Genomic DNA, 20,871 nt, shown 5'->3' with positions numbered 1-20,871 from the left:
GATAACAACCACATCTTCCTCTTTTCTTCCTTTCCTCCATTTTCCTAAGGTGAGCATCTTTCCTAGCTAAGAGCTGTAGGCTATTTTGCAGGTGTGCATCTCTTGAAACTGTGGAAACAAACTAGCTATCAAGTCAGGTACATTTAATTTGGAGGCCCAATCATGTATTTTTCCTGAGGAAAAAGGCTATAGTGTAAGCATTATGTTGACTGTATGCTCTAAAAATCACAGAACATTTCAACTTGGAGGCCCTGTAAAAGAGTTGAACATGTTTCATTATTTGAAAGCATCATGTGTTAATAACAGGGTATTTATTTCTGTATTTGAAAGATATGGCATAATCCACGCCGGTGGGGTAGGGAAATATCTCAGTGACTGGATCCTGCATGGAGAGCCTCCTTTTGATCTGATAGAATTGGATCCCAATCGATATGGCAAATGGACAACAACTCACTACACTGAGGCCAAAGCCAGAGAGTCATATGGATTCAACAATATTGGTAAAGTGCAAATTTACTGTTGTCTGTAAAGTGTACAGAATGGACTTGCAGTGCCTCTGATTTTAGACGTCTGTTATTCTGTGCTATTGGTGAAAGAACTTGGGGATTATAATAAGCCTTATTCCTCTAAGACACAGCAAGGAATCGATATGAGTTTGTATATTTAGTGTGTGGAGTGTAACAGTGATTTTAAGTTTTAAAAATTTTAAAAATGTTTATTTATTTATTTTTGAGAGCAAGAGAGAGTGAGAGAGAGAGAGAAACACGAGCTGGGGAAGGGCAGAGAGAGAGGGAGACCCTGTAGGCTCTGAGCTGTCAGCACAGAGCCCAACACGGGCCTTGGACTCACAGACCACGAAATCATGACCTGAGCTGAAGTCGTATGCTTAATGAACTGAGCCACCCAGGTACCCCAAGTGATTTTAAGTTTTAAATTTGCTTTTACTTTATACTTGAATAGTTATATAAATGATGGTCTGGCTTTTTTATTTTACATAATTTAAAAAACTGCAGTATAGTTGATGATCTATGTATGTATGTATATATGATATTGTTAGTTTCAGGTGTACAACATAGTGATTTGACTTTTTTTTGAAGTTTAGTTATTAATTTTGAAAGAGAGGGAGAGAGAGAGAATACATGTTTGCATGTGCCAGAAGGGGAAGAACAGAGAGAGGAGAGAGAGAGAATCCCAAGCAGGCTCTGTGCTGCCAGAGTAGAGCCTCACAAGGGCAACTGGATCCCATGAACTGTAAGATCATGACTGAGCCAAGGTCAGGAGTCCAACGCTTAACTGACTGAGCCACCCAGGTGCCCTGTGACTTGACATTTGTAAACATTGTGAAATGGTCACCCCAAGAAGGCTAGTTACCATCTTTTACATACATTTCATACATATATATGCTTCTGGATGTGTTTTCTACTTTCCGGATCCCTTCGAAGTTTTTATAGTTTTGGTTATATGGTATTTAAATACTAGTTTTCCTTTTTCAGTTGGTTATCCTAAAGAAGAGCGATTTGCTGGGAGACCAACTGAGCGAGTCAGTGGGCTTTATAAAATCCTGGAGTCTAAGTGTTCCATGGGGTTCCACGCGGGCTGGGAGCAGCCACACTGGTTCTACAAACCAGGCCAGGATACTCGGTACAGGTAAGTGAATGACGCGGCCTGCCTGTGGCTCTGAACGTAGAATGCGACTTTGGAAGTGGAATGGAGGGACACCAGAGAAGCGCTGCCCCTCTGCCCCCGAAGAAGTCACCCCACTGGTTCCGAACAGCATTGAGCCTTTCCTACAAAAACAGTTTCCTGGCAGTGGAGACATCAGTCTATCCCACATGACATTGGCTCACATCTAGAACCCATGTGGCCTCCAGAGACCTGCAGCCAGCTCAGGTGAAGCCCCCGCTTGGCATTTTGTAGGAGCTCAGAGCAAACTTTCCCATCCCCTCTTGATCCCCACATGGCTTCACGTGGCTCCTAGAGATGTGTCCTGGTTTGGGATGCCTGGTCGAAGCACGTCATATGGAAATAGTATAGAAATATGGATTTTTTGTTTATCACAGACAGCTTGCAGCAACTGCCTTCTAGTGTGTGTGCACTGAGTCATGCAAATTATATGTACCATTGATAAATTAGGGGAAAGGATCATTTACTTGCATTTTAGGTTATGCTAAAGCATAAAGCATGTCACTGAAACAATCCTTGAATTCCTCTAGTATTGTTGTCATTGTTACACTTGGATTTCGTGTCATTGTTGTCACTTGGGATTAATAGTGCTTATATATTTTTTCTGATGAGAATCCATAAACCAAGAGAAAACAAATAGCAAAATCTAGAAATTGTTACCTCTCTCCCTCTCTTTTTTTTTTTTTTTGACTTGTCATTTTGCTTAGTAAACAGGTTTCAAGGTCTACTTTAAGCCCAGATCTAAATGGTACAAAGTATAGTAGAGGCCCAGTTGTTGATTAATGAGTTTGGGCTCAGTAGACAGTCAGTCCAAATTATCTGGGGGCAAAATACTGGTTGGTTTTTCCTAAATGATTCAGATAAATGCCAAATCTATTCTTCACCTTTGCTCTTTGGATCTGACCTGTTTCTTCCATTATTTTAATAATTAAACAACCCAAACTCATTTAGTAGATAGTATTCTGCTCTGCAGTTAAAATACCACATAAGAAGTTGACTTCATCAAGTAGAAAGGACCTTGAATGAATCAGTAGGCTTTTTGTTCCAGGCCAAACTCTGGCATTTACTAAGACGACCCTGGAAGTCACCTTGTGCCTTTTCTATAGAAAATGAAGATGTCGGACCAGGTCCTATGCTTATAACAACATGAGCATCGCTTGGGAAACTGTTAGAATGCAGAATGTAGGTCTCCACCCCAGACCTGCTACATTAGAATCTGCATTTTAACAAGTGTAAGTGATCTATAGTTGCATCACTGTTTGAGAAACACTGGGCAGGGTAGCTCTACCCCATTATATTCTGATTTAAATAGGTCCAAAAAATTGTTGGTTTTTTTTTTAACACTTCCCAGGTGATTCTAACATTCAACCAAGATTGAAAAACTCAGGGTTGGTAGACTTCTATGCTTTCCTCTTGATCTGAGAGCCCAATTGTTCTATCTTAATTTCTAGTTAATTAATAACTTACTCACTACAAAATGGGTCAAAGGAATAGAGGAGTAACTTAAAAAAATCAGCTTCTACCATGTATGTATGATTCATAGAACAGAATTTTAGGTTGTACTTCTTTTCCCAAATAGGATTTTCTAGATAATAGAAGATACCCTGTAATTTTCTGAAAATGAATGACAGTTGTTTTTATGACAAACATTGTGTTTTAGGCCAAGTTTTCGCCGCACAAACTGGTTTGAGCCTGTGGGATCTGAGTATAAACAGGTTATGCAAAGCGTAGGGGTTATTGACCTGTCACCATTTGGCAAGTTTCACATCAAAGGCCAAGACTCTGTGAGATTGTTGGACCATCTCTTTGCAAATGTCATTCCAAAGGTAAATAACCTTATATGGGTGCAAGGTTCAGGATTCTAGCCTGCTTAATTCTCCATCCTCTCATTTTTAAATTTCTTAAAATGTTTCTATTATTTATTTTTGAGGGGGTGGCACAGAGAAGGGGGACAGAGTTTCTGAAGCAGGCTCTGCACTGATAGCAGAGAGTCCAGTGCGGGGCTCGAACTCACAAACTGTGAGACCATGATCTGAGCGGAAGTCAGATGCCTAATTGACTGAGCCACCCAGGCACCCCTCATTTTAAAATTTTCTTCCTTTCTTTCTTCCTTTCTTTCTTTCTTTTTCTTTCTTTCTTTCTTTCTTTCTTTCTTTCTTTCTTTCTTTCTTTCTTTCTTTTCTTCTTTCTTTCTTTCTCTTTCTCTCTTTCCTTCTTCCTTTCTTCCTTTCTTTTTTCCTTTTCTTTTCTTTATTTCTTTCAAAGATTATTTTATTTTAAGAGTTTGTGTGTGCGAGTAGGGGAGGGGACAGAGAGAGGGAGAGAGAATCCCAAGCAGATTCCATACTGTCAGCCCAGAACTTGATGCAGAGCTCAACCTCATGAACCGTGAGATCATGACCTGACCTGAAATCAAGAGTTGGATGCTTATCTAACTGAGTCACCCAGGTGCCCCATCTATCTTCCCATTTAAAAACAACAAACCAGTATGTTATTTCAGTCCACCTAATGGTGTCTGTATGAATGCTGGAACTCTTCAGTGCACCATGAATATTCTAGCTAACTTTCTAATTCCAATTTTTGTTGAACGAATTGTCTTCCAAGGACTTTATGACTTTGCTAAATTGTGTCAATAGAGAACTGCAAAATTGACTGAAGTATAATTTTTATGACAAATAATTTTAATTACCCAGAATTAATCTTGGGTTTAGGTTTAAAGATGGTTCACACAATTGATACAAATGGTAAGATTCAGCTGTCTTTCACTGATGCTTGCTTATTTCCATGTTGTGTTAAAAGGGCATGTAAGATTTTAATTTTATATTGAGGTAATTTTAAATTCTTTTGTGTAGGTGGGTTTTACAAATATAAGTCACATGTTGACACCAAAAGGTCGAGTGTATGCTGAATTGACTGTTTCTCACCAAACTCCTGGGGAATTTCTACTAATAACTGGTTCTGGATCAGAACTTCATGATCTTAGGTAAGTGCAGCTAATAAGAAAATTTTATATGGATTATATATTGACTCAATCTTGCCCTGAGCTTTTCTTTTGCCAATAGTTGAAAGTACAACTTTAATTCTCAAACTTTATTCTTTCAAATAAACTTCATGTCTTTTATAGGAAATTGTTTGAAGTGAGGGACCCTGTCCCCACCCCCCAAAAGGTAATTCATCCATAGGGTTTACTGGTTCTAATAATATTAAGTCCTGATTTTTAGGCATTATCAATGTGTCAAAACTTTTTAGACATTATATCAATTAATTCTCTTAATAGGTATATCTTCAAGGTATATATTATTTCCATTTTCATATGAGGAAACTGAAATTTGGGTTAAAGTAACTTGCTTAAGCCGTCCTTTTGATTCTGATGCCCATGTTCAGTCTGCTTCAGTGAGCTGCCTCCCTGGGTTATCTCCCTCCTTCTCCATGCCTTGTACTCTCTGGCTCGCAGCTAGATCTAAGTCCTCGAGCTGCCAAGTCAATCCTTCACATGAGTCTTTAGTCTACGATTTAGTCTACTATAAAATCTGTGATCTTTAGTATTCCAAAAATATTTGGAACATTATTGTTTAATAAACATCTTGCTCTGAGATCCTCACTCTGGCTGTAAAATGATCCAAATGATACCTTCCAATCCAAGATGTATCTCAGTAGCTAGCTTTGTATAAATCCAGGTGATCATTTCTTGTAGCTCCAGGGACTGCTCAGTAAATTATAGACAAACCCCTAAGACTGGGTTCCAATAACTCACCAAGACTTTGAAATTGAAACCAGTCTTTAGAGTTTTTATCGTTTCCTTGTGATTGTCAAAGCATTTATGTGTCTGGTGGCGGGCACATTATTAACCTTTAGCAGCCCAAATGTGCCTCCTGTGTATAGGTATTAGAGAAAATTTGAGTTTAAATTAATTTTTGAAGATTGAATCATTAGTTTAAATGCAATACGGCTGTCGCTATTTAAAAGAATTATATGGCAAAGCTTATTTAAATTGAAGGATCTTTCTATACTGTGAAAAATTACCCCCCAAATTTATAGGTGAGTGGTTTAAAGAGAATCACTTGATATCTCCAGTACTCAGTTTCCTCAGCTCAAAAAATTAGGTTATTATATGAAATGACACTCTGGGGACTTTCTGGTAATTCTAGACACAGAACATGTCTTCAGAGAACTAATATGTCACCAACGTGCATTATTCAAGCAAGATTTAACACAATGTTTACGACTCAAATGCAGATGGATTGAAGAAGAGGCAGTCAACGGTGGATATAATGTTGAAATTAAAAACATAACCGATGAGCTTGGAGTCCTTGGGATTGCAGGGCCCCATGCAAGAAAGGTTCTTCAAAAACTGACCTCTGAAGATCTTAGTGATGATGTTTTCAAGTTTCTTCAAACCAAGACTTTAAAGGTTTCAAACATTCCTGTCACTGCGATTAGGATATCTTATACTGGTAAGATTGGAAAACAATGCTCTAAAATTTAAGAGAAAGTCTCTGGAATTCAAAAGAACCTACCAGAAATGAACCTGTGCACACGTGTGTGCACACGTACTCACTGACTTTTGTCATTATAACTCTGGAGGAAGATTTCTCCTGTCCAGCTCTTACAGTAATTCTGTCTATTCACTCCTAGGCTGGGAGAGTCATTTCCCAGATTTCTAGTTGTTCCAATCTCATAGCTACCTACTACTGGGAAGGGTGGATAAAAAAGTTGAAAGAGGATAACTGTTAGGATAGTTTGAAAAGTTAGCAGGCTATTCGGGTCAGCTGACTCTATCTAGGAACATTCGAGGTGGTCTCCCATAGATAGAACCTCATAGAGACCATCTTAAATGTATCAGGCGACTGTCTTAAGGCATTACCACTAAAACTCTTTAAGTGTATTAGGGATTTCTTCAGATAGCACCTAATCTTGTGCATAGTAGGTATTTGAAACAGAGATGAATGAATGTTCTTCAGTTCCCCACTGGTGCTGTGGGCTCTCTTCCAAGGTCTTCCTGATCTCCATCCTCTTTCATAGAAAAAGTATTTGGTGCCAAGGCATTCATTCAATTACATGTTACTCATGTTCTGGTGGTGTCCTGAAAAAACGCATCGCCATCAGCCGTCAACATGGGGAATCAGGAGAACACATAACATGTGAAGGCTACTGCTCCTCTCCGGGCTCCGCTGGACACTCTGTCCCTCCTCCTCTCACCTGGCCTCGGCAAAATGGTGACCAGGAAAAAGCATAAACAGAATAAAAAAATAAACAGACCATTTGGGTTGGGTTTCATTCCCTTGGTTTTTTCCCTACAGCTCTAATGGTGAATAATATGACCAAGTGGGGGAGAGAGGGGCATGGAGGGCGGCATTAAAGATCATGGTTATCCCACAAAAACGACCATATGAACAATTGTCAGTTGCCTATATTTTTAAGACTTGTGATTTGGGAAGGAGTTGGGAGTTGAGATTTCTAAACACTGAACCTTTTATAATGATAAACCAAGCCATACGGATACATAATTACTCACTTACCATTGTGAAACTGAGGTCCAGGTTAATTCCTATATTTCCATCTTCCTGTGTTCCGAGAAGAGGTGTCCTAGTTACCACTCTCTGCGTGGGAGGCAGAATGGGGCACAAATGCATCAGTGATACGGCAAGCTCCTTTGTGAGGTGGGGGGAGGGGATGGTAGTTGCAGCTTTTTTGTGAACCGGTCTTTCAAAAGTCAGCAGTGTCTATATTGCTAAAGTGGAATCTCCATTTATGCGTGTGTTTCAGCTAATGCACGTGAGACCTGGTGGTCCTTGTTCTCACTCTAGCTTGGTACTTGTGGGTTTGTTTCAGGTGAGCTGGGTTGGGAGCTGTACCACAGACGAGAAGATTCCGTAGCCCTTTACGACATCATCATGAATGCAGGCCAGGAGGAGGGAATTAACAATTTCGGAACATACGCCATGAATGCCTTAAGACTGGAGAAAGCTTTCAGAGCCTGGGGGTCAGAGGTTTGAAATGCCAGCATCTTCATTAATGTTTTGTTTACCGTATCTGATTTTGGTATAAGGGCTAGTTTTAATTGCATTAATGTTGGCTCTGACCATATGAGAAACTGTGTGTTATTGGATAACCTTATTTAATGAAGGGAAGCTGTTTTCTTCCTCCATTTCCCAGTTGAAAGTTCAGTGGCATTAGGACACACTGTTTATTCTGCTTTCACTCCTCCCGCCTGGCGGAGAGCCCTGGCCACCCGTCTCGGACTACATGCGGAGCTGGGTCCACTCTAGAGGAGCCTGCTTACCCCACAGAATTTGGGGAGCACTTTTCAGATTCTTCCTCTTCCTCTGTCGTGTTGCCCATCCTCATCTTCTTAAATCATGTACCTTTGGGGGGAAATACCAAGAAAAAGTGTCTTTCTGAGGACCAGAGTTGGTGGTGTAGGATGTGTGGGTCCTGCCTGCTTCCACCATTGATAACAGGAACTAAGGGTTTCAGCTCAGGGTGAAGTTACACACCATTTTCATATGATTTATTTTACCGTCTCAACTCTCCCTGAAGAAAGTATTATCGGTGATTCTTGGGCAAGGAATTCAGAGTTGGAGGTTATCTACATTATCCCAATTCTATACATAACCACATTAAGAAACAGTAAATAACTTGGTCCAGATAACACAAAAGTGGCCAAACTATTAGTTCAAACTGTGTTCTGTTGTATCTCCAATGACAGGCTATCTACGGGTCCCTAAATCTTTTCATATTCCTAGTTGTTTCCTTAGTTGTGCCCTGGAGGGGCGCCTGGGTGGCTCTGTCAGTTAAGTGTCTTGACTTCAGCTCAGGTCATGGTTCCACGGTTCTTGAGGTCGAGTGCTCCATCGTGCTCTGTGCTGACAGCTCTCAGAGTCTGGGTGCTTCAGATTCTGTCTTTCTCTCTGCCCCTCCCCCACTCATGCTCTGTCTCTCTCAAACATAAATAAATATTAACAACATTTTTTAAAAAGTTGCTTCCTTGAGGTTTGAGGCCTGAGAAGTGGCATAAAGGACAGTAGTAACGGATATACTTTTGAGTGGTGTTTCTTGAGTTTGAATTTATCCTCCAATCCATATTAGCTACGTGGACTTAATCCTCCGAGCCTCTGTTTAATTTTTTAGAAAATGAAGATCATCTATATCAAAATTATTGTAGATATTAAGGTGGCTAGCACTGATAGAATGGATTTAGTTGGAGGGATAGGTGGGTTTGAAAGCATAAGCAGGGCCCTTAGGACGTTTAGACTGTGGGCAGAAACAAGTGGGCTTTGAGGCAGAGAGGCAGCGCCCTGGAGTCACTGAAAGAGCAAAGGCCCCGGGGCAAGTTACCAGGTTTTCTTTTGTCTGGGAGGCAGTCTCCAAGGGGATTCTCAGCCTACACCTGCGCCTTCGAAGCGGCCGCTGCAGAGAGAGAAATAGAGGACAGCTCTGTCCCCGCACTCCTCAAGGAATGGAGCGCAGATGCAGCCTTTGGGAGCTGGCCATTTCTCCACTCGCCTGCGTGTCATTTTCTCCAGCTTGCTCTCCAGAACCCTCCCTTTACAGCTTTTCTTCCTCTCAGATCCCTCTGAGGTCCCTGCAGTGCCAGCACGCCCTCTAGTGGTATTACAGCGCTCTTCTGTGCTTTGTTTTGTTTTTCCTGGGGAAATTCTGACATTAGAGCAGATAAATAATCAGCTTACAGTTGCTCACATTGATTAGGAAATATGGGACTAAATTTTATAGTATATATAAAACAAGTTTATATTACTCATCTAGTTTTTATGAGTTCTGTGTTGTCTTTTAAAAAGTTTGGCCACTTTTTATGGAGATGAGACCAGTTCTCTTGGTGCAAAAGGGAACAATAACAACAAAACAAATAAAAATTATCAACCACAGGTCTAGTCTCAAATAGCGGCTTTAGCTTCAACGTAAAGCATATTGTAATTACTTAATCTCATATGGAAAGATTTGAAATGCAATCTCCAGTGCCCTTTTCTCTTTCGTGAACTCTGTTGAAGCATTTTCCTACCATCAGCTTTCTCCTCTACTTGTCCAGATTTCTACCTAATCATAAGATAAGTAAATTACTTCATAATTTTTCAAGACCTAACTATGTGAAATTATTATATAAAAGCATATTAAAATCTTGTTTCAGGGAGGAATAGCATGCTATGTTATCCCTTGAATATTTATTATCAGCATAAGAGCCATGGAAACAAACTGAATTTTAGTGTCTAATATGCTATTCAAATAGTATTTGCTGACAGGCTACATTTAAATTTCAGAGTAAAAAATTACTTTGGAGACAAGTCTGTAATTTTCCTATCAGAATCTATTTTCACAGTCAAAAGTGTTCTCTTCCCTCAAAAAATAATATATGAAAGTGATGTTACGGAAATGATTTTCACTCATCGAAGATTTAAAATGTGTGTTCCAGCGGGCTAGGTTGTGAGTTCAAGCCTTGTGTTGGGCAAAGAGAGTACTTGGAAATAAAATCTTTAGGGACACCTGGGTGGTTCAATTGGTTAGGTATCCGACTGACTTTGGATCTCAGCTCAGGTCTTGATCTTAGGGTGGTGAATTAAAGCCCTGGGTTGGGCTCCATGGGGTGTGAAGCCTACTTAAAAAAAAAAAAAAGCTTTTTAAAAAAACTGTGTGCTTCCCTTTTAGATGAACTGTGATACAAATCCCTTGGAAGCTGGACTGGACTATTTTATAAAGCTAAATAAGGTATGTTTACGTTCCAAAGTATTCCTGAAGTACCACTTAAAACTATGAGGCTGATTCACGACAGAGCCATGCTTTAAAATTTAACCGAGTGTAATGATAGATCAAAGGAGTTGACCATAAATACTAAGCATTGCTCAGGTGCTTTGTATTAAGCTTTTGTCAAAATTAGGTATCAGTTCAAGCTATTGCAGTATGCTCGTAGATGTAAGACAGCAGAATCCAGCAACTTCAAAGACTAAAGCTAAATTCTGGGATAAAAATTAGTAAGGATAAGATGTCAGTAGACATTCTTGTAAATCCTGGTGATTTGTGAAGTCACGCATTAGCTAATCACACACAGAGCATTAATTGACTCTCCCCGGGTGCTCACAGCACAAAGCAGCCTTGCCAACCAATCTATCCATCTAATTAGTAAGCACTTTTATGTATAAATGCAACCTCTAAGTATAAGCAAATAACACATTTCAAATGTTTAGCATAAAATGAGTATTTACTGAGAAGCCAATACAGGTTTTATAACTGAAATTCACATTCCAAAGGGAACCCCTGCATTGGTAGTTCTCACCTGAGACAGATAGCATTAGCGTCACTGGGATCTTGTTAGAAATGCAAATTCTCAGCTCCCACCCCAGATCTGCTAAGTCAGAATCTCTGGGGCTCAGGCCAAGAAACCTGTGTTTCAACAAGCTGCAGAGGAGTCTGATACATCTAAATTTGAGAAGCACCAACCTACATAATTATTGTACAAAAGCATATTATAAAGCCAATTTCTTACAGCCGCGTTCTTCTCTACAATTCCTACAACTATACATGAAGTGATCCCGTTGCTATGGACTGAATGATTGTGTTTCTCTAAAATTTATATGTCTTAGTCCTAACCTCCAAGGGATGCTATTTGGAGGTGGGGCCTCAGGGGAGTAATCAGATGATGGGGGCGGGGCCTCCACGATGGACTTCGTGTTCTTTTGAGAAGAGGAAGACCCTGGAGCTCCTTTCTGTCCTCATCGTGAGGACATGGTGAGAAGGTGGCTGTCTGCGAGCCAGAAAGAGGACGCTCACAGGGGAGCTTAATAGGCCAGCACCTGGATCCTGGACTTCCAGCCTCCACTCTGTGAGACATAATTTCCTCTTGTTAAAGCCCTCTGGTTTGTGATACTTTGTTACAGCAGCCCTAGCTGAACACGCTCCGGCTAGTGTCTTGGTTACTGTAAAAGAACCTGACAGAGATGCAGGCTGCGGTAATATTGAAGGCTAGGATGGCAGCTGCTGCTGTGTAGGATAGTTGTTAGAATTCCAGAAATAAATTGTCCTGTTTAGGTGCTAATCAGCTAAAGTAAAGGCCGCTTTCCCGTTCTATGGAAATATGTGAACATATGCATATGAATCAGGCTAAGAAAACTTTTTAAATGCCCCTGCATCAAGTTCCCAAATTCTAAGCTAAGGTATTAACATAAACATGTATATTTATAGTATTAGATTTTAGGAAAAAGAACCTCCTTAAGGGTTTTAAAGGGAATATCTTGCTGTGCGTTTTCCCTGTGACTTTTATTTTTATGATGTACCATCTGCCTCCGGACCAGAGAAAGCAGGTGCTTGGAATTTGGGCAGACCCTTACGGCAGATTGCTCCTTCTGATAACAGAAGTCTTCGTCTAGTTGTTTAAAATAAGGATAAAAATGGCCTGACTTTTCAAAGCACTAAAGTTCTGTTGTTGGTCACCAATAACTGACTCTCTTGCTTCACAGTGTTTGGGTATTATCGTTTGGGGATAAGGCATAGATAAATGAGCTCTTCGTCCTGAAATTGGGTTTTTGGAGCTCCCTTTATGATTAGAAGCAGGTGTGGATTGTGTATTTATTAGTTCCTTTATATTCTTTCAATAATCAAAGCTGAGCTCAGAACTAAGTTGTTTAACAGATGATGATTTTGATTTATGGTACGTTTTTTATGATTTCTGAATTACTGGTTTTCATTCTGGTGTCACAGAGTGAATTTCTAATGATTACCTTGGTTGAAGGGCTGTGTAGCACCAGGACCTGGACCTGAGTCAGTCTTTTTCAATTATGTTGATTTGGGTGGTTTGTGGGTATCAATGTGATGCTAGCTAATCTCCCAAGCCTGGGGAATGGGCTGGATCAACTTTGTCCCCTTCCTACATGGTGACTTTACAACAACGTTATCTTTGTTTTGTAGCAGTCTATAATATGAAACTGGTTTCTGAAAAACTAATTAACATCATAACCTAAATGATGTCACTTGATACTTCACGTTCTGTGCCTGAAAATAAAAAAAAGTTACCCAATCTGGTTTCATACTATGTTTTAAAGAATACATAATGTCAGTTCATCTTGCTTTGGAAAGTTGACGGTCCACGAAAACTGAAGCAGCAGTTTAAGACGGAGGAATATTTTTTAAATTCCATAAATACACCAGTAAAAACAAAATTTAAAAAAATCCTAGCATTTCACAATTGTTTAAAATCCTTTTCTTTCTTTACCTTTGGAGCATGTAGAATTCTTCGCTTGGCCCTTATGTGTTTACATAACAATTGTATAAGCCATAATATGAAAAAAAATCCTGTAGGACACAGGCTGTGTTGGATCTAGGAGGGCCCTAGACGTGGCTCAGCACCACTTCCTCATTTATGGATGAGGAAATGGGAGCAAGGAAAGGTGAAGTGACCTCTGACCTCACCACCGTGTTTTCTCACATACCACTTGCCCCAACAAGGTCCGGTCCCGTCATGGGCTTCTCAGCCTTGAATAAGTGCCCAGGGATGTTTTTCTGGCAACATATCCTAAAATATGCACGGACTGTGTTTTATTAATTGACGCCTCCCACAGGCATGCTTTTATTGTAACTGATTTTGTGTTTTATGTTAGGATGGGAATAGCGGATTTAGCCATATTAAGAAGGAAAACGGGTGCCTGAGGAGATGGGCCATTAGGCCTCTTTACGGAGAACTGTGTTCTTGTCAAAACCAGTGTCAAAGGAGGCAGAAGAAAAATGGAGTATTGAAATCTTAGATGGCCAAGGAAGCTAGAGCATGGTGCTTGCTTTCCTTACCTCCAAAAATTGTCTGAGCTGCAGCCTTCCCATGGCATTGGCTGCTGTTGATGAGGTTTTGGGGTGATGATGGGGTGGAGGTTTGGAGCTGACGACCAAGAAAGAGTTCTTGAAGACGTCTTTGGTGCAAAAAGGTGATTTTATTTAAGCATGGGGACAGGACCCGTGGGCAGAAAGCTGTGCTGGGGTTATGAAGTGTGGCCGGTTTTATACTGTGGACTTGGGGAGGTAGAGTCAAAAGGAAGGCCTCCAGCGGGACTTTGATCCTAAGTACCTGAGGCCTTGCTATTGTCAAGCTAAGATTGGTTTTTCTTTAGTAGGGCATTAACATTAGGACACTAAGGGGTTCCTGAAGAAATGATGTACTCTGTATTTGCCTCAAGTATTTGTCAATGGGCTGCAAGTTACAAGGAAATTTAATTTTACCTGCCATTTCCTTCTTGCCTTTGTTCCCATATCCCTATGGAGGGGTGATGTTGGGGCTCCAGGAAACAGTCTACAGGCTTCTGGAGGTTAGGCTATTGATGAAATTGCCTTTTTCTTGAAATTTACTAAGATATTTGTAAATTGATGGAGACCCATGTACTGTAGGACTGTGATCTCTATCAGTTGGCCATTTGTTTCCTTTGCTTTCCTTTCCTTTGTCCTTGGGCAGCCGGGAGTGCCTGAGGAATGTCACACACATCCCACTTGGCAGGGTGTGTGTGTGCGCGCGCGTGTGTGTGCGCTCACGTGTGTGCTTGCTTGTGTTTGCTCTCAGCCAGCCCCATGCTCCTTATCAGTGTGAAGACGCACAGCTGTGCACAGGCTTAGTCTCCTCCTGAGTCAACATTGACTAAGTACCGTTCATTAAATACCTTGCTAGGCCTCAGGTTTCACCATTAAAGACATAACTCCTGAGGGCTCTCCTGTCTCATGAAGTTTGAAGCAAATGGCATTTCAGGAACGGAAACTGTAGAAACATTGTTAATATTCTGAAAACATCCCTTGGCTCTAGGAGGGCTGTCTAGCGGTACACAACAGTGCCATCTTGTGGAGAGTGAGCATAGAGCCTGGAGAGGAAGCATTAACCAGAAGTGTGATACAACTGAAAGTATTTAAATTATATACTTTAATGTTTCAACTAAAACCCCTTTACCCGGAAAATGTTATCTCATTGCCATTAATGGTATTATAATTTCAAAAGAAGCTATTTTTTGGGAAAAATTCATCGTTCTGGGTTTTTGTTTTTTGTTTTAGTTAGAAATAAAATGTATTAGTCAAGAGCAAAAGGAAGATCAGCTGCCTTAGCATGGAATCATAAGTATTATTGGAATTTTCCTCTTGGAAATACTGAATCTATGTCCATTTAGAGAGACCCTCTGCTAAGATTCAGAGAGTGAAGTACCAATTGCAACATGTTGAAGCAGATGAGAAAGAATTTCTTTTTTTATTTTTTAAAAATGTTTTATTTATTTTTGAGACAGAGAGAGACAGAGCATGAGAGGGGGCGGGGCAGAGAGACAGGGAGACACAGAATCCGAAGCAGGCTCCAGGCTCTGAGCTGTCAGCACAGAGTCTGACGCAGGGTTCAAACCCACGATCAGGAGATCATGACCTGAGCCGAAGTCAGAGGCTTACCCGACTGAGCCACCCAGGCACCCCTAGAAGAATTTCGTAAAGATCCTTCCCACTCCCATTTTCTTCCTTTCCTTCTCTTTTCCCACTGTGAGCTTCTAACCAGTAGAAAGAGAATAAGGTCATAATAACCACAAGGGAGAAGACAGTGTGATAGAAAATACAGGGTCTGTCTTTGTGGAAAAATTATTTAAAGCATAACTAGCAAACAAAACAACACAAAAACAAAGAGACGAAGCACCACCAGGCTTACTACATTCTAAGTATTCAATAAGTGTTAGCATTATTAAAATATCAGAATGGAAATGAATAATTGTTCACAGACAAGTTAGAAAGAAATTTCTAATATGTTGTAGTGGTGTAAGTACCTAACTCTGGGGAAATTTTAGGTAAATGGTAATAGGCATTGAGGCAGAAAATTTTCAATGACTCTGTCTTGGCTATACATTAGAATCATTAGAGTATGATTCTTTTAAATCTTAAAATGATTTAAAAAATTCTGAGGTTCATGCTGCAATCCACATGAATTTAAAAAGAACGTCTAGGGGTAGGGACTTGGGCATCAATTTTGTTTTGTTTTAGTTCCCCAGGTGATTCTAAAACAGATGGAGAGTGACAGTACTAGACCAGTGCTTTTCAACTGGCTGTATGTCACTAACTTGGAGAACTTGTTAATTTTTTTAATGTATTTTTGAGAGACAGAGAGAGTGCGAGCAGGGGAGGGTCAGAGAGAGAGGGAGACACAGAATCTGAAGCAGGCTCCAGGCTCTGAGCTAGCTGTCAGCACAGAGCCTGACGTGGGGCTCGAACCCGCTAACCGTGAGATCATGACTCGAGCTGAAGTTGGGCAATTAACCGACTGAGCTACCCAGGCGCCCCTTGCAGAACTTTTTAAAGATTGCCCTACCCCCAGTGGTTCTCAAATGTGGTTCACAGACTAGCAGCATCAGTGCTATCTAGGGATTGGTTAGCAATGCAAGGTATTGAGGACCATCCCCAAATCAGAAACTCTCGGGATGGGCCCAGTTACCTGCTTTAACAAGCCCTCCAGGGGATTCTGATGCTCACTCAAGTTAGAGAACACTGACCTGCCCCCAGATCAGTCGGATTAGCTCTGGGAGGAGAGTCTGGGTTTCTTGGTTTTATTACGCAATGAAGATTGAGACCCACTCTCTTAGTTCTTTACCTTTCTGCCTGTGTGGTCCTGTCAATAAACAGGAGCACGGAAAAACAAGTGGATTGGTTAAAGGAGGGTGCTGTGGGATCTGTAGTGAATTGGAAGTAAGTAAATCTGTGACCTCTGGCGAGGCTACAGTTAATATATTCTGCTCCAAATTCTCTCTGGCTCTCTCTGTGTCTCTGTCTCTGTCTCTCTCTCTCTCTCTCTCTCTGGAATTGGGCAGTATGTGATTTTTTTTTTTTTAATCAGTAAATTCTAGCTGTGTGGCCTTGGGAAAGCCATTTAGTTTTATTCTGCACCCAAGACTGCTAGTCTATCAAATGAGAGCTTCTTAATGTTTAAAATCCTAAGAAGCACCGCCTACCAGAGTAGCTGAGGACGTTGGCACCGTTACCCGTATGAGCCGCGCAGTTGTGGCATCTTAGTTAAGCCATCCTTACTCTCTTACCCATTTCCACTGCTAAACGATAAAGGAAAACCAAAAGGAGGAGAAGAAGTAAACCCCAGGCTGAGAGAGAGTTGATCATCCCTGGAACCTTGGTCAGAGGACGTTAAGCTAACAACCATTGAATCGATCTGCTCCGATGTATCCAGTTTGTGTTAGGAAGCGATGCTCTATTTCACCCTAAAAGCTTAAGTGTGCTGTGTAGTTGCCTGCTGTAAAATTTGGAAGTCTATGGAAATCCAAGACTGGGAATAAGTTGAAGGGATTCTTTTTTTTTTAATTTTTTGAACATTTATTTATTTTTGAGAGACAGAGAGAGACAGTTCATGAGCAGGGGAGAGGCAGAAAGAGAGGGACACACAGAATCAGAAGCAGGCTCCAGGCTCTGAGCTGTCAGCACAGAGCCTGAATCAGGGCTTGAACCCACAAACTGTGAGGTCATGACCTGAGCTGAAGTGGAGCACTCAACCGACTGAGCCACGCAGGCACCCGTGAAGGAATTCTTTAGATTCCTTTTGCTATATTTGTATTTTTATTTTAACAACTTAACTAAGTATGCAATAAATGGACATATTGAAAGTGCGCCATTTGCTACTTTTTTTTTTTAAATGTTTATTTATTTTTTGAGAGAATGTATGTGAATACATGCACCTGGAACAGGAGCAGAGAGAGAGGGGAGAGAGAGAATCCCAAGGAGGTTCCGCATTGTCAGAGTGGAGTTGGACACGGGGCTCAAACCCACAAACTCTAAGATCATGACCTGAGCTGAAATCAAGAGTTGGGCACTTAACCAACTGAGCTACCCAGGCAGCCCACCATTTGCTAAGTTTTAATGCATGTATGCACTTGAGAAACTATGATCACAATTGAGGATGGTAAACCTGTTCCTCTTCCCCAAAAATTTGTTCAGGCCTCTTTGCAGTCCCTACTTCCAAACCCTCCCTACGTCCGCACTTCCTCCCCAAGGAAAGACCCGTGAGTTTTCTTTCTGCTTAAAAACTGTGATTCTGATGGTGAGAGGGTGAAATGAATGATGGCTAGTCTGTCTTGATGGGCTGGTGGCTCAGTTGTTTCATCCCCTAGATGAACGAACTCGTGTTCGGTTGTATCAGTTGGCCTGTGAGACCAGCACAGATGTACCTGACATTCACCAACTGATGGGAGAAAGTGAAGATGCACCTAGATGGTAGGTTAGTAATGGCCACATGGTCTAAGAGGGATTCCTGTCAGGACTGTGTATAAATCATGATCCCTTAGCCTCATTTAAAATAATAAACATTTCCAGAAAGCACTGGGGGACAAGTGGCAGAAGTCTGTCACCTGGATTCCCATCTCCACTTCACCACTTACAGTGACAGGTAACCAGCTGGTGTCTTTGCAACTCTCTTACTCTCTCTATACCTGTCAGCGCGAGGACATGACTTTCCCACTAGTGCTGCACCTGGTTTCTAAGCAGAGCTTTCTTGGGACCCAGGATGTTACCCCGATTGTTTTATTTATGTCTTTGGAGATTTTAGATATTTAGGTTTAAAGGATTGTGGGCAGTTACATGAAAACAATGGCTTCTCTGAATTTTCTGATGGGTTTTGACTCCCAATGAATTATAGAGAAAAGGTCCCAAACGAGGTTTTTCTAATGTCCTTCCTGGTCTGTGAGAACCCACTACTCTGACTCTGCATATCAGAGCCTTCTTATCACTACTCCTGTTAGATTCAGATTTAGCTACGTATCTGCAAATTCTGCATTAACTTAAGAATCGCAACCAAAAACACACTGGTTTAATTCATTTCATTTCCATGTGCTTTGAGGTAATACGAGTGCTTTTAATAGAGCTAATAAGATGAGTAATTTCATTTCACTTGAAACCTTAATGTTATCATCTTTGTAGATGTTATATTTAGTATATATTTCAGACAGGTATTTTCATTGCTCTTACTGCTTTTTAAAATTAATAGTTTAAGAAACATAAGGGAAGGCTATTTTTGAGCTATAGTCTCAGTGCCCCAGAAAGTTATGTTTCTCAAAGATATTAACAGCTATTTATATAATTATGTTGGCAGTGATTCATTAAATATGCTTTGTTCTCAGGTCATCCAATAGCACCAATTTTAATCACAGCATTTACCTTCAGACATATTTTCTTCTCTCATTTATAATTAAAAGCTATATAACAGAGTAAAATCTACAATCTTGGAAGAAAAGCCAAGTAAAGGAGAATGAAATGCCATGCCCTGCTTTAAATCTTTCTGTGTCAGGCACAAGGTTAGCTTGGGAAAAGAGAATTGTCTCCAGGGGCAGGTGTTACCTTTTATCTGTCTTTTAACTATGTGGTCCTTACTTTTAATTAGGTTTTTGTTGCTATTAGGGTATTTTTTTTAAAGTTCTTTAAAATGTTTGTTTGTTTATTTATTTATTTGTTTTGAGAGAGATGGAGACAGAGAGAGAAAGAGAGACAGAGAGAGAATCCCAAGCAGGCTCTATTGCTGTCGGCACAGAGCCTGACGTGGGGCCTGATCCCACACACTGTGAGGTCGTGACCTGAGCTGAAATCAGGAATCGGATGCTTAACCAACTGAGCCACCAGGTGCCCCATGGTTAGAGTATTTACATTCAAGTCTGAGGACAATATTGCTGACCAGATCAGTTCCTAATTCAGGGATATACAGATGCAGATGTCAGATTTCATTGTTAGTAACCTTCAGAGTGTTTTCAAATCCTCCTTGGTAGTACAAACATTTATATAATCCATTAGAGGATTTACATAAGCTGTACCTTCCAGTGATAGACTCTAGGTATAGTCACTTTATTTAAAAATTTTTTTCTTTACATTTATTTATTTTTTTGAGAGGCAGAGGGAGACAGAGCACAAGCAGAGGAGGAGTAGAGAGAGAGGGAAACACCGAATCCGAAGCAGGCTCCAGGTTCTGAGCAAACATTCAGCACAGAGCCTGATGCAGGGCTCAATCCCATGAACCATGAGATGGTGACCTGAGCCAAAGTCAGACAAGCAAGTGCCTAATAAATTATAAATAGTATTTAATATTTATTTTCACTGAATAATGTCATTCACTGAGTAATATTTTCTCTTTTAAGGAAAGTTTTCTGAGATCCCTTCCCTACTTTTCTTATTTCTTGTGATGAGCTGATACCTTATGTTCCCACTTAGACTTTGGTTAAATTGTGATTTTGGCAAAGGTGGAGTCAGGCCCCGCTTCTAGCACACCTTGCCCCCCCATCCATGCCCCAGGAGCTCCTGTCTAGCATCACAAAGGGACACCTTTTTTTTTTTAATATTGTGAAAAAATTTCTATTTAGATTCTGCTAGCTGGACACAGTTTAGATGATCCCAATTTTGTTGGCAACATCCAAAGCCTCATAGTCAAGAGCCAGTTGAACATAATCCTTCTTCTCTCCATTGGGCCTGATCACGGTATTGATTTTGGCCACGTCAGTGTTGCAGAGTTTCTTCACAGCCTGTTCGATCTGGTTCTTATTGGCCTTGAATCCACAGTGAACACAAGTGTGTTGTTATTTTCTTCATGGCTGACTAGTATCAGGGGAACGTGATGATTTCATTGTGGTTTAGCTTGTTTCTTCTGGGAGGGACCCATTTCTGAAAACCTTGGTCACGGCCGTCTGTCACCACAGCCCTCCAAAGGTGAAGCAGATGTGGAGGGAAGGAGTCACATCCCCTCAGTGGCCTCCTAGAAACTACAAGAACATATTCTATTTATCTCTGAATGGCTCCTGCCTAACATAGTGTCCGAACACAGCAGGGGCAGAACAACAATTAGTAAATAATTGAAAGAAAATTCTCTTAATAGGGACTCAAGAAGACCCAAAACCTTCAAGAGCTAAATGAATCTCTAATGGGAAAGATCTAGATTCCATTATAGGAGATGAGGAACTTATAATCTCATGGCACTCCACAAATCATACAAGATCCCCCTTTTGCCACTCAGTATTATTATTTTTTAAACTTTTTAACATTTTTACTTATTTTTGAGAAACAGAGAGAGGCAGATCATGAGCAGGGGAGGGGCAGAGAGAGACACACACAGAATCGAAAGCAGGCTCCAGGCTCTGAGCTGCCAGCACAGAGCCCGACATGGGGCTTGAACCCACAAAATGTGAGATCATGACCTGAGCCGAAGTCAGA

At 40.8% G+C, this 20,871-nt stretch overlaps 1 protein-coding gene across 1 annotated transcript in view; it reads left to right on the top strand.

Annotated features, from left to right (window-relative positions):
• Window positions 1-20,871, top strand: part of DMGDH (dimethylglycine dehydrogenase) — a gene marked incomplete at its 5' end in the record, with an annotated part of 60,221 nt that overhangs the window by 29,309 nt on the left and 10,041 nt on the right. The window contains 7 exons of the mRNA XM_029941221.1: window positions 331-500; window positions 1,494-1,647; window positions 3,344-3,509; window positions 4,536-4,666; window positions 5,920-6,137; window positions 7,516-7,673; window positions 10,345-10,404. Of these exons, the coding sequence (XP_029797081.1) occupies window positions 331-500; window positions 1,494-1,647; window positions 3,344-3,509; window positions 4,536-4,666; window positions 5,920-6,137; window positions 7,516-7,673; window positions 10,345-10,404 (1,057 nt within the window). The remainder of the gene's footprint in view (window positions 1-330; window positions 501-1,493; window positions 1,648-3,343; window positions 3,510-4,535; window positions 4,667-5,919; window positions 6,138-7,515; window positions 7,674-10,344; window positions 10,405-20,871) is intronic.

Source organism: Suricata suricatta, chromosome 6 (assembly GCF_006229205.1).
Source record: "Suricata suricatta isolate VVHF042 chromosome 6, meerkat_22Aug2017_6uvM2_HiC, whole genome shotgun sequence".
NCBI classification, from domain to species: domain Eukaryota; kingdom Metazoa; phylum Chordata; class Mammalia; order Carnivora; family Herpestidae; genus Suricata; species Suricata suricatta.
This window is presented reverse-complemented; position numbering and strand designations above follow the sequence as displayed.